General features: G+C 40.3%; 1 protein-coding gene across 8 annotated transcripts in view; it reads right to left on the bottom strand.

The window, feature by feature from the left end:
* The window catches only part of smarca4 (SWI/SNF related, matrix associated, actin dependent regulator of chromatin, subfamily a, member 4), a 103,084-nt gene that overhangs the window by 72,266 nt on the left and 16,174 nt on the right, over window positions 1-14,644 (bottom strand). For all 8 annotated transcript variants that reach the window (XM_062974067.1, XM_062974070.1, XM_062974064.1 and 5 more), the window contains exons 3-9: window positions 12,120-12,369; window positions 10,149-10,281; window positions 5,314-5,706; window positions 5,084-5,182; window positions 2,872-3,130; window positions 1,248-1,374; window positions 151-324 (exon numbers count right to left, since the gene is read on the bottom strand). In XM_062974067.1, the coding sequence (XP_062830137.1) occupies window positions 151-324; window positions 1,248-1,374; window positions 2,872-3,130; window positions 5,084-5,182; window positions 5,314-5,706; window positions 10,149-10,281; window positions 12,120-12,341 (1,407 nt within the window). In that variant the 5' untranslated portion in view covers window positions 12,342-12,369. The remainder of the gene's footprint in view (window positions 1-150; window positions 325-1,247; window positions 1,375-2,871; window positions 3,131-5,083; window positions 5,183-5,313; window positions 5,707-10,148; window positions 10,282-12,119; window positions 12,370-14,644) is intronic.

Below are 14,644 nucleotides of genomic sequence, written 5' to 3'. Positions count from 1 at the left end.
ACTCAAGGAGCTTGAAACTCACTGTTTGTCACTTATGTGAAAAAAAATGCAAATGTAATGACAACCCCCCAAAATGTGGCTACTATTCTGCGGCACCTCATGTTTCTGCCATCCCTTTTCCTTCTGCCTTTCAAGTAAAAGTAGAAGAACCTGATGTTTTTGCCGGCGTTTTCGTTCTTGTTCGATCTTCTGCTGTTTTTCCAGCTTCTCAGTGATGCGAGCTTCCCTCAGGGACTGTCGCTTGCTACGTTTATAAGCCTTGGCATTCAGTGCCGTCTCCAGAGCAGTATCCCTTCTCATGCATACCACCACTTCTTGACGCAGCTGTAGTTTAAACCAAACATTGAACCCTTAGCTTAGAGAATAGAACAATAACATGTCTATCCTGCGACACAAAACACTGTAAGCACTGCAATCTTTGATATAACTGCACAGGTAACATGGATGGAAAATGGAACAGCATCAAATTCTTCACTGTTACCACCTTTTGAAGGAAAACTAGAATAAATAAAAACTAAGGCCAACCATACATCCTGGTAATATCATAACTGGAGAAGGTAATCAGAATAATTAAGAATGATATGCAGTGGAGACTCAAAGGTTAATGCTACACTGTTTGCAATGGTTAATGCCTACAACAGCCATTCAAACAGTGTAAAACATAAATGTAAATTTTCAACAATACACAACTTTTTTGCTCAATTCAGTATTTCTCAACCTGAGGTCTCCAGATGGTTTTGGCCTCCAGTTCCCAGAAATCCCAATCAGTTTACCAGCTGTTAGAAGATTTCTGGGAGTTGAAGGCTAAAAACATCTGGGGAACCCAGGTTGAGAACCACTGGCTCAAATAGATAGAAATCAGGCCCATTTTTTTAAGTTCTTCAAACATTTTTCCATTTACAAATTTGCACTTAAGCTATATACTCTGCACAACCTCCCAGCTTAATTTCCTAATATTTCTCCCTTGATAAAAAAGCACAGAGAAGTAAATTACATGGCTAGAAGCCAATACCGTTAACTTACTCCCCCACACCATTTCTATAATCTAAAATATCTTACAAAGTGTGTATTGGCCACAACTAGAAAAGAGAAAAATTATGTGTAGAGGAATGTGATCACCACCACCACCACCACTACTACACTACACAAATGCGGTTTCTCTTACATGGGTTTGGATTACAAAAATCTCAAATTCTAATTTCTACAAGGATGTCAAGCAACAGAGTTGAATTAATGGCACAACTTACCTGTCTCTGGAAATTAAGCAATCGTAGTGCTTTAAGTTCAATGGTAGCTTTGGTTCTCAGGTCACCAGCCAGGGACCCAGGAAGGTTTTCAAGTTCTTGGATTCTGTGAGCAATACGAGCTTGTAGTCTGCACAACACAAATTAAGTGTCAACATGAGTTTATCAAACTTTTATATTATATCTAACAGAAGATTTCAGAGCAGTAATATACTGATGCAATTTACCAAAACGTAGCAACTTCCCTATTTTGCGTTATGTGTCCCATCAGCTCTAGCCAGCTTGGGTGGTTGTCAGAAAATGAGTCATAAACCAGAACATATAGAAGGCATCAAACATAGAAAAGCCTTTCAAACAAGAAACTTCTAAATAACTCAATTCACCCTTCTGTTTTAAGGAAATATTTTACAATCAAAGCTATAATACCAAGGTGCGTTGTTTAAGTGGAATACAGGCTTACTAACAATCTCCTCTGTCCATGGTATATCAGGCCAAAGATGGAGTAGTCCCAAGAGCCCCAAACAAGTTTCTCAGCTTAATTCAGCCTTCACCAAGAAGCTCTTTTGAGAAAAGTACAGGTGAAACTGGGGGCCCATCTACATCACCAAATAATGAAGTTTCATAATGCAATTTAACTGCATGTCATAAGGCAGATGAAACAGACTTGGTTTCTGCTTCCCTGGAGACTAGGACTCAATGGAACAATGGGTTCAAGTAACAGAAAATGAGATTCCACCTGAACATTAGAAAGTCATTCCTGACTAAGAGCTGTTCAACAGTGGAATTCTCTGCCTCGGATTGTGATGAGGCTCTTTTTTTGGAGGCTTTTAAACAGAGGCTGGGTGGTCACCTATCGCGGGAGCTTTGATTGTGCTTTTCCTACATGGCAGGATGTTGGACTAGATGGCCCATATGGTCTCTTCCAACTCTATTATTCTTTGATTCAATGAATTATATTATATGGCACTTTAGACTGAAAAATCGGGATGGCATGAAGTCACCCCGAAGCCCCCCAATTTACTCCTAAGGATTAAGGAAAACTTACCTGGCTACTATAACATTCCTCTTTGCACCTTCCTGATAAACCAGGAGACCGGGGGGGGGGGCACTGAGGAAAAAAATCCCTTTTTGCCCCCCCCCCCACCACTCCTGGCACATCATTTCCTCACGAGGAGGCGAGTTATGGCAGTCAGGTAAGTTTTTCTTAATTTTTAGGCGTAAATTGTGGGCTGGGGGGGGAGGGGTTGGGCGCCATCCCAAACCTTTGGGCTCCAGGAGCCCAAAAGGTTTGGGGTGATAATGGGGACTCAGCCCTGGGTAGTCCCAGGATGACCCAGAAGTGAGTCCCCACAGTCCCAATACCCCATTAGACCCAGCCTTTCAAGATCTAATAGGATATCAAATTAATTCAGAATAACTTAGTTTATTCCAAATTAATTCATTTTTACCAGAGGCATTGTTTGGACGCCTCCGGTAAAAACCCAGACAAGTCACGGGATGTGATCCTGTCGGAATGGGCTCTCATATAATGCAGTTCATTGAAATTAAACTGCATTATGAAACTGTGTTATACGTCAGTGTAGATGGGGCCTGTAACACAGATGTAATTTAAGAATCACACTTTTACCGGTATTCTCGCTCTTGAAGAATTTCCACAGGGTCAAGTCCTCTTGGCTTCTGAATGGGAGTAATACGATTCTGCTTCTGATGGAGCTGCACCATTGGGGCAGGTTGGGCTGGCTGCCCAGGTGACTGAGTTTGGGGAGGCATTACAGGGGATGCTGCTGGAGGTACCGCTGGAGGTGCTGGTGAAGGGCGGCCGGTTGGCTGAGGAGGAATCAGTTTCTGAGGTGTGCTAGTAGGGGCTGCAGCATTTGCCATTGGTCCTGTTGAAGAACAGGTGAGCAAGAAAACAAGGTTCTTTTCTGATGGTATGATATGGGTTGAGTATCTCTTATCAAAAATGCTGGCAACAAGAAGTGTTTGGGATTTTTTTTTTCAATTTTGGAATACATGTATATGCATATATGTACATAATGAGATATCTTGATGACAGGACCAGAGTCTAGCCATGAATTTCATTTATGTTGCATGTATATTGTATATATATAGCATGAAGGTAATCTTATACACAATAATCTTGTGGATGAAACTAAATTTGTGTACACTGAACCATCAGAAAGCAAAAGTGTCAGTATCACATGGGGATAATTTGGAATTTTGGAGTATTTCAAATTTTGGAATTTCAGATATGGGATACTCAACATGTATGCGACAAGATATTGAAACTTTCAAAGCCCAGTTTATCTATTTTGATGCCTGAAAAATACTTTTTATTCACTACATTTAAAGATAAATTTCTTCTAAAGCGGCAGTACTATGTATGTTAGTGTCCCCATCCTAAAATATTCCAACCTTGCAGAACTGTGAAATAAATTGATTTGAAAGGCCATACCTGGCCTCATAATTAACTACGTTGTGATTTGGTTATTTCATTATTAACTTGTCTTTTTGTCTACTACATCATTCTGACTCTCAAGATAAAACATGACCTCAGATGCAGTTTGTGTGCACAAATCTAAAAAAAATAATAATTAAAGTTACACAAAAACAAGTATCAACAAATCACTAGCTTAAACATATAAGGGCCTGTCAGCTTTCCGATCCTAAGGTTCTTCTAGTCACCTACTAAGTTGCAGGGGTGTTATTTTTAGTTTTCTAACTTTGAACTGATCCTGTTGTTTTTGGTTAATGTTTTGACCAAGGCTCTATCAACATTGCCATATGATGCAGCTGAATTGCACTGAATTGCATTATGTGAGTTTACACTGCCATATAATGAAGTTCAATGTAGTTAAACTGTGTTATGAAACTGCATTATATGTCAGTGTAGATGGTGCCTAAATTATTTAGACTTAGTAAAGGTAAAGGTTTCCCCTGACGTTAAGTCCAGTCGTGACCGACTCTGGGGATTGGTGCTCATCTCCATTTCTAAGCCAAAGAGCCGGCATTGTCCATAGACATCTCCAGGTCATGTGGCCGGCGTGACTGCATGGAACGCCGTTACCTTCCCGCCGGAGCGGTACCTATTGATCTACTCACATTTGCATGTTTTCGAACTGCTAGGTTGGTAGGAGCTGGGGCTAATAGAGGGCGCTCATTCAGCTCCCGGGATTTGAACCTGGGACCTTTTGGTCCACAAGTTCAGCAACTCAGTGCTTTAACACACTGTGCCACCAGGGGCCCCTTATTTATACATATATGCTGTAATATTCAGTCATATAATATTTGAAATGTTCTTGCTGCACAACTATCTCAAGAAAAGTCAGTTCAATTTTCTCCAAAAATTGGTAAATGTCTGAAGATTGAAGTACCAACAATACCGCTCCGGGGCATTGAACATGTTTTAATTGTTTTTAAATTGTTGTTGTTGTATGCTTTTTTGGATGTATTTATTGCTGTGTTTGAATTTGTTTTTACTGTTGTATTTTTATATTGTTTGGGCATGGTCCCTTTGTAAGCTGCTCTGAGTCCCCTTGGGGAGATGGGGCGGGATATAAGAATAAAGTATTATTATTATTATTATTATTATTATTATTATTATTATTATTATTATTATTATTATTATTATTGAGTGTTACTGAAAGTATGCAGTATGTCATCTACAAGTTATGGAAATTGTACTGGGGAAGTTTTGATTATCTTAGTTTTAAAAGTCTTGAAACTTTCATGGTTTCTAAGTTTTGAAGATGCCTTGTTCATGAACTTTTTATTTTTTCTAGTACACAAATGAAACACAAAACTGAACATCAGTGAGCTCCTTTCCCTTTGAGACTCACCTTCAGGCCAGGGCTTTGGGGGTCCCCCAGGGGGCTGTCCGGGCATTCCTGGAGGAACTCCTGAGGGTCCAGGAGGAGGCATGTTAGGCCCTCCCATACCTGCACGGACATTAGAGACATAGAGAAAGAAAAAAAACCAACATAGAAAAAGAAAGGCAGAAGAAGCTGTGGTTGAAGCAGTAGAGAGGTCACAGTACTTCAGCACTCACCCTGGAAAGGCTCTGGCTTACCATGAGGTCTGTTGTAGTTTGGAGGCGTCGGTCCAGGTGCAGGGCCTGGGCCTTGCACTGGTCCTGTTCCAGATACAGATGGTGGAGGTAGAGTTGTCATTTGCTGCTGCATTCCCGGCATGGGTCTTTTTCCCTGCACTGCCATGTGAAGATGATCTGGTAAGGGCTGCCCTCTGGCAAGCATCTTGTAGGCCATGATCTGAGCTCTCAATTGATGCAGCTGATTCTGGTTAAAAGGAGTGGGGCCCCGAGTCTGCTGTCCTAATGCTTGGGGATCAGTACCATCTAATGGAACTCCACCAGGGCCAGAGGGCATCTGGGGGCCAGAGGAAGGGCCATTAGCTGGGACTGGACTTGATGCATGCTCAGAACCACCAAGTGGAGAAGGGTAACCTGAAGAGGAGAGCAGGACACACAGAGAAAGAGAGAATCATTTTCAGTGTACTTCCAAAGTTAAGACAGAAGTTTTAACTTACGTGTGAATGTTAGGAAATATACTACTATGTTTTTAAAATTACAGTCAATCCTCCACATTTGCTAGGCTGAGGGTACATGTGTTAAATTCAAGGCCTGCAGGCTGAATCTGGCCTGCCATGTCATTTTATGTGCCTTTCAGGTGCTGGACTGCAACGCCTGCACTCCTCATCACTATACAGTAATGTCTGGAAGGCTGCCATTTGTTCTGTTTGAGTCAGGAGAGTGGGCTCTGAAATTAAATACAAGGCTTGTGATATGATGTCTAACTTTAAAATGTCCTCTAACCTTTCACCAGCTTCAGAGCCATAGGTGCTGTTGGGTTGCAATCCCAATTATCCCCAGTTCGCACGGTGGATCATCAAAAGTGTCTTTCAATAATATCCGAGGACCCAATTTGGGTAAAAACTAAAGAGCACCTATCACTGTATTAAAAAAGCTATAGTTGGCCCTCTGTATTCATGGATTCTCCATCCATGGATTCAATGGCCCTTTGAAGGCAACAATAAGGCTGATGCAGCCCTTGATGAAAATTAGTTTGACACTTCCAGTTAGGGGCAGAGGACACCCGTGAAAGTGAGAAACTGTAAATTCCAAAAATTGCTATTTTAAATGTGTGAGAACACATATCTAGGAATTTCTAGGTCCTCCACCAAAACTCTGTGATCAAGGTGTCCTAATTGATCAACAGAATCATACTGGAGGACCCAGGAATATTTAAGTCCTCCAGCACAACTTTATGGTTAATTTCCAGAGGAAGTTGATCATAGACTCACACTGGAGGACCCAGAAATTCCTAGAGAGAACCTTTTAAATCAAATTAATGAAAAATAAAATCTGCAAACGTCAAAGCCGCAAATACTGAGGGCCGGTGATAGCACTCTCCACTATGAGTAATTATACTGAAAGTATCTGCTAGAATAAACATTCAATAAACACAGATAAAAACAGATATAGATAAAAAGTTTGGTACAAGATATTTGGGCAAGGGCTAATGAGCCTAGGTATAACATCAGACTCATGAGCTCAACACTCCTCTATCCTCCTTTGAATCCAGGTGAAGAACATCTAACATGTTTTTGTTCACTTTTAAACAACCTCAAATAACATTTGAGATTGCTTAAAAGTGAACAAAAACATGATAGATAACATCTGAGATTGTTACAGGGATCCTGCTTCAAAAATAGACAACATATGGTTTTAAAGCCAGTTTCAAAATTTATTTATTTATTTTATTTCCATCCCATCTTTCTCTACCCCAAAGGGGACTCAAGGCGGCTTACAAACATTAAAATACATCTCAACAAAATATCAAAAATGTAAACATGAGCAATTAAAACACATATCAATCAATTAAACAGATTGAAACCAAATAAAATGCAGAGTCATGAAAATGTGTGTTTTGAGAACATGCTTGTTTTTACAATGACTGAGGGAATAATCCTGTTTGGGAGGCAGAGAAGGCAGAGGGATTGACTTCTTTTGTCCTTCCTGTTCGGGGAGGTGGGGGGAAGCATTTCTTCCTTTTTATTTGGCTTTTCACATGCATTGGGGTTTTTTTTATTTAAAAAGGGTTTCCTTCCCATTCTCTTCAGTGGAAATTGATGTAGTTTTCTTTCCATCTCAATGTAATAGGAGAGCATTAAACCCTGCATATCCCCAGCTTCCTCCAGCATATCCCCAGATGCAATATTGGATCTTACACTCTGTGGGTGAGTTCTCTCTCTTTTTATTTATTACTTAAAAATAATGAAATATTTTTCTTGCATATTACCTGTATATACAAATACCATAATACATTTGTAAGTCAGTATTTGTAATTATTAGTTATCCCATCCACCCTCCCTTCCCTCCCCAAGTCATAGATGTTTACATACTAGTTCCCTGCCAGTCCTCTATCAAAATAATTATTGTCTACTCTATTACCGGTATGTAGTTTTCCTAATAATCTGAATAGTCATCTAATCAAAATTTTACTTGATTTGAATTTTCTGTTGCTCTGGCACATATAGCTAATAAATTGTTTTCATATGGCCTCAAACAAATTCTCTTTCACTCTTCCTCTCTCTAATCTCATTTTGCATGTTAGTTTTTCAGATAGAACTATGGCCCATATTCTGTTTATCTATTTCTGTACTGATAAATTTTCTATTTCCCCCCATGCTTTTACTATTTCCACCCTTGTAGCACAAACCAGAAATAGTATGAGGTCTTTGTTTGATGGTTTCTTATTTTCACTCTCAAATAAGTAGTACAGTAGAGTCTCACTTATCCAACACTCGCTTATCCAACGTTCTGGATTATCCAACGCATTTTTGTAGTGAATATTTTCAATATATCATGATATTTTGGTGCTAAATTCGTAAATACAGTAATTACTACATAGCATTACTGCGTAGTGAACTACTTTTTCTGTCAAATCTGTTGTATAACATGATGTTTTGGTGCTTAATTTGTAAAATCATAATCTAATTTGATGTTTAATAGGCTTTTCCTTAATGCCTCCTTATTATCCAACATATATGCACGATCATCAAGTTTGCAGACGACACAAAACTGGGAGGGATAGCTAACACTCCAGAAGACAGGAGCAGAATTCAAAACGATCTTGACAGACTAGAGAGATGGGCCAAAACTAACAAAATGAAGTTCAACAGGGACAAATGCAAGATACTTCACTTCGGCAGAAAAAATGGAAATCAAAGATACAGAATGGGGGACGCCTGGCTTGACAGCAGTGTGTGCGAAAAAGACCTTGGAGTCCTCGTGGACAACAAGTTAAACATGAGCCAACAATGTGATGCGGCTGCTAAAAAAGCCAATGGGATTCTGGCCTGCATCAATAGGGGAATAGCGTCTAGATCCAGGGAAGTTATGCTCCCCCTCTATTCTGCCTTGGTCAGACCACACCTGGAATACTGTGTCCAATTTTGGGCACCACAGTTGAAGGGAGATATTGACAAGCTGGAAAGCGTCCAGAGGAGGGCGACTAAAATGATTAAGGGTCTGGAGAACAAGCCCTATGAGGAGCGGCTTAAAGAGCTGGGCATGTTTAGCCTGCAGAAGAGAAGGCTGAGAGGAGACATGATAGCCATGTACAAATACGTGAAGGGAAGTCATAGGGAAGAGGGAGCAAGCTTGTTTTCTGCTGCCCTGCAGACTAGGACACGGAACAATGGCTTCAAACTACAGGAAAGGAGATTCCACTTGAACATCAGGAAGAACTTCCTCACTGTGAGGGCTGTTCGACAGTGGAACTCTCTCCCCGGGGCCGTGGTGGAGGCTCCTTCCTTGGAGGCTTTTAAGCAGAGGCTGGATGGCCATCTGTTGGGGGTGCTTTGAATGCGATTTCCTGCTTCTTAGCAGGGGGTTGGACTAGATGGCCCATGTGGTCTCTTCCAACTCTACTATTCTATGATTCTATGATTCTATATTCGCTTATCCAACGTTCTGCTGGCCCGTTTATGTTGGATAAGTGAGACTCTACTGTTGTAGTAGTAGTAGTAATATATAACTGACATTTTCTCCTGTTGTATACATATTATCCAGGTGGAAACCTCTTGCCAAAACTTAAGTATCTTTGGACATAAGTCACATATGGTCTCAATCTCTTAATGCTCCAAAAACTCTTCAGCATAAATTTGATATTCTATTGTTAATCCTGTGAAACTGGGGTGGAAAGTAAACCCATTTATGAATAGTTTTCAATGTATTTCCTCTAATTTGGGCTGACACTGATTTGTAATGCAAATTTTCCCAATTTGAATTTTATTTGTTTTCATCTGTTTTCATTCCCAAGTCCGATTCCCAAGCAAGTCTCATACTTTTAGAGTTGCCAAATTTAGGGTCTTACATTATTTGAGAGAGAAAGAAGTTGCACTGAGCAAAAGAGGGACCATGTTACTCTCATGCTCTCTAAGTTGCTGCCACTTCATCATCCTCACCCTTTGAAAGCAAACTTGGGCCCAGGACAGTGTCCCAGGCCAGCAATGGGAGGCAGCAACAGAAAAGAAAGGTGTGGGGTTTGGGAGGCAGAGGACAGTTGGGAAGGCTTTCCAGGGGTGGCCAGGAAAGGTGGGCACCAGACAAGTTAAGTTGGACTGAGGACTAGCAAAAACATTTTTTTAATCAAGGTTCAAATAAAGGGGGCACATCTTGAAATCGAAAATCCCCTTTTTTCTGAAATCAGAGCTCAGAAAAAGGACTACAACTTAAAAGCAATGGTGTCCTAAAGTCAGTGTAATACAGTATATTTATGGTGGCAGATTGTTGTTCTCATTCTGTCTCAAATTCTGTAACTTGTATCAAAACTTCTGAGTTAGCTAGCAACTGAATCATGTGACTTCTGAAAGAAAGCATACCTTGAGAATGCTGATCCATTGGGCTTGGAGGAGGCCCCATTCCTGAGTGTCCACCAGCCCTCATTCCCATGCCTTTCATTTGGCTGTAACGAGGGTCTTCAGATATTCCCTTTTCATGCATGGACTCCATTGGCTGCAACGATACTAAAATTCAATCTCTAGAATCTGTTAAAACTGACAGTGTTCCAATGAAGGAGTTAAGCTAGCTCTGTCTAGGAGGCACAACTTATTTTAGTAAATCTGTACGTGAAACTGAATGTGAAACTGCAGATTTTGAGTGTTTTAGAGGAATCAGGATGAAATCTCCATGCCTGAAAGTAAGCCATACTGAATATGAGAAGTATTCATGAATAAGGAAGGGATCACACATGTTAAGCCAAAATCATGCAGACACATACACACCAAATACATCTGAGATATTTTTGATTATTTTCTTAGTATCATGTGACTGAAAACCTAAATACTCCAAAAGCACCCAATCTCATATGATCTTGGAAACCAACCAGAATCAGCCATGTTTAGTAAGTACTAGGATTGATACCAGGAGCCATAGGCTGTAATTTAGAGAAAGGAACTGGAAAAAACCTTCTGCATATTCATTAACTAAGAAAACTCTATGAAATTAGTGGCCATTCAATGGCACATACATACACACAAGCACACCATGTCATTAAAATACATACGTTGAATTGTATTAAACATGTCAAACATTTGATTCAAATAGGTTAGTCACACATTTCCCACTTTTGCCTACTTTTTAACACCTACATGTTGGTTTTATACATTTTAGAATTGTGTGTTTTTGTAATAAAAGTATGTACTCCGAGCAATGGCAACTACCATGCCTAATGGATTATTCTGCCCAATGCAGGACCCTAGAAGGCCACATACTCCTGCTGCATTCCTTACCTCCTCAGATTTTATTTTTTTAAATCTACTTCTTAATTCAAAACATCCCTGCTATGCTGTTTCAGAAGCCTGCGTTTAAGACATAAACCTGAACTCAAGGCTAATTTACTTTAAACTAAAACAGAATTAAGGGGAGTCCGAATGTGGCAAGGAAGTCCTAACAGCTTCTGGAAACATGTAAAATATTCTGAATGAATGGGATTCTGGGGGTCCACAGGCACATGCAGCCTGTGAACTGCACTTTCCCCACTCCTGATGTATTGGAAGAAAGATTTGAATGCCCAGATATGATGGCCAACATAACAACTTATTAAAGTGGCTCATAGGGAGGGACGCCCAACCTAGACTTTTCTTAATGTCTCATGTTCTTGCTTTAGCTTTTCCAACAGAATATTGTATACTGAAAACAAAATAATAAACTTAATGCTACTTGCAAGAGAAAGCTTTGTATACAGAAAGGCATAAACACCCAAAACAGTGACTTTGTTTGGAGAACCTAAATTATTAGTCAGACCTACAATAATACCAGCAACTTACACTTTTCCATAAAATGGGATGAACTTGCAAGAAAGAAAAGAATAAAAAAAGATAAGGATAGCAAAATGACAACAAAACTAGGTTTCAAAGTAAAGGAATTGTCAGAAACACTGGAGGTTAATGTATTGTTGAAGGCTTTCATGGCCAGAATCACTGAGGTGTTGTGTAGTTTCTGGGCTGTATGACCATGTTCTAGTAGCATTTTCTCCTGACTGTTCGCCTGCATATGTGGCTGGCATTTTCAGAGAATCCTCTGTAGATGCCATCCCCAGATGCAGGAGAAACACCAGGAAAAAATGCTGCTAGAGCATGGCCATATACTCCGAAAACCACACAACACCCCACTGGAGATAAAAGACTGAATTTCTCATCATAATGTGTGTGAGGGAAGGGAATAAAAACTTTAAACAAATACATTCATTGAAAAATAAGACAGAGAAAAGATTAAATTCTATTAGTCACAGCAGAAGAGCAAAGCAATTCACCAAAAGCACATGAAGATGAAGCAATGTTATGGTTTCCTACCTTATGCATCTGGTGTATGTTGTCCTGAGAATAAGCTCCGGGCCCCTGAGGTGGTATGGGGTGCCCTGCAGATGGAGGTCCCGGGCTGGGGCCCATCATGCTGTGTGCAGATCCCGGAGATGGTCCAGGACTGGGGCCCAGCATAGCACCAGGAGAAGGTCCAGGCCCCGGAGAAGGCCCCGGACGAGGCGTCCCCCCCATTGGAGGATCAGGAGTAGACATTGTCAGCAAGGAGGTTCAAAACAATATCCTAATGGCAGAAACAGCACAAGTGGGGAGGGGGTTAGTTCTAATCTTTCTATTAATCACTAATGTGATTTACAGTATAACATAAGTGTGTTATTCTGAAGATACATTACTGGTCCATAGAAAGAGAAAGTATGTTGGATATGCCTTATACGAAGTGTTTTTGTTTCAATTGTTTCTGGATTTTAGAATAGCTGTATTTGTGTATAGGTACATAATAAGGTATCTTGAAGATGGAACTCAAATCTAAATACAAAATTCATGTTCATGTTTCATATACACTTAGCCTGAGTTTATACACAATATTTGCTACAGTTTGAAGAAGAAGCAATGTTTGTGTACATTGAATCGCCAGGATGCAAAAGTGGCACTATCTCAGCCATCCATGTGGACAAATTTAGCGTATTTTAGATTTTGAAATTCCGGATAAGGGATGCCCAATCTGTACTGAGAACAACTGGAGTACCAGAAGGCTTTCGATGACAGTGTCCTCTGCCACTGAGAACAATACACCAGATCAAGGTATGAAAGCCGACCACCAGTAACTTACAGGAGAACACACTCTCGCATAATCTTGACACAAATAAAATAAACTTTATTGATACATTTGCAAAAAATTAGGGACTAGTGAGCTCAATGCCTCCCTTTTGTTTTCTCCTAGCTGGGTATATTCAGAGACCTCCATCCTTATGCTACTCCCATTAACTGAGAGACATCACATTTTCCTTCATAAAAGAAAACCATGATACCTCCCTGGAATCTTCAAAGCCAGTAGGCTGCTGGGATCAGTAACTGTATAATAATACAAGTTGATAGAGAAGATGGAGATGAAGTGAGTGACCCAACACCATCTCCCACAAGGTTATTTTTTGAGAAAAGGTTTAAAGGAAATAAGAGGGCACACAAAAGGCAGCAAGGGAAAATCAGCAGATACACTTCAGGGAGCATGAGGCCTTTGAATGGGTAATACTGGTGGAACTGGATGCTGAGCAGACAAATAGATGGCAAAAGATCACCTGAAAGGATGTGTTAGGAAGTACATAGAGAGATCTACAATGAATCCATGGAGGAACATTGTTTAACAATTCTAGCATTAGGATTTCCTCCTGCACCTGGCTGAACAATCCGTTGGTTCATGGATCTTTTAAAAAAAGAATCATAGGTTGTTATTGTTTATTCATTCAGGTGATTCCGACTCTTCGTGATCTCATGGGCCAGTCCACGCCAGAGCTCCCTGTTAGCTGTGTCCACCTGTAGCTCCTTCAAAGTCATGCCAGTCACTTCAAGGATACCGTCCATCCATCTTGCCCTTGGTCGGCCCCTCTTCCTTTCCTTCCATTTCCCCCAGCATCGTTCTCTTCTCCGAGCTTTCCTATCTTCTCATGATGTGGCCAAAATACTTCATCTTTACCTCTAATATCCTTCCCCCCCAGTGAGCAGCCGGGGGAGCCGTTTTAACTATGTGGACCTTCATTGCCAGTGTGATGTCTCTACTCTTCACTATTTTACTGAGGTTGGTCATTGCTCTCCTCCCAAGAAGCAAATGTCAACTGATTTCCTAGCTGCAGTCTGTGTCTGCAGTAATCTTTGCGCCTAGAAATACAAAGTCTGTCACTGCCTCCACATTTTCTCCCTCTATTTGACAGTTATCAATCAGTCTGGTTGCCATCTCCTTGGTTTTCTTGATGTTTAACTGCAACCCAGCTTTTGCACTTTCTTCGTTCACCTTGGATAGAAGGCTCCTCAGCTCCTCCTCGCTTTCAGCCATCAAAGTGGTACCATCTGCATATCTAAGGTTGTTAATGTTTCTTCCAGCAATTTTAATCATAGGATCTGAGCAAAATAAGTTACCGTATATACTCGAGTATAAGCTGACCCGAATATAAGCCGAGGCACCTAATTTTACCACAAAAAACTGGGAAAACTTATTGACTCGAGTATAAGCCAAGCGTGGGAAATGCAGCAGCTACTGGTAAATTTCAAAAATAAAATTAGATACCAATAAAATTACATTAATTGAGGCATCAGTGGGTTAAATATTTTGAATATTTACTGTATTTCAAAGAAAAACAGTAAACTAACTCTATAAGTGGAAAAGCAACAATAACTTCATAATAATAATAATAATCATCATCATCAACAGCTTCATTTGTACCCTGCCCTATCTATCTCCCCCTGGGGACTCAGGCCGGCTTCCAACATAGTAACAGGCAAACATATAATGCCTACATAAATAATGCAGAGCTAGATATAGATCTATCATTATATATACTAATTTC

Source organism: Anolis carolinensis, chromosome 2 (genome assembly GCF_035594765.1).
Source record: "Anolis carolinensis isolate JA03-04 chromosome 2, rAnoCar3.1.pri, whole genome shotgun sequence".
Lineage (NCBI taxonomy): Eukaryota > Metazoa > Chordata > Lepidosauria > Squamata > Dactyloidae > Anolis > Anolis carolinensis.
This window is presented reverse-complemented; position numbering and strand designations above follow the sequence as displayed.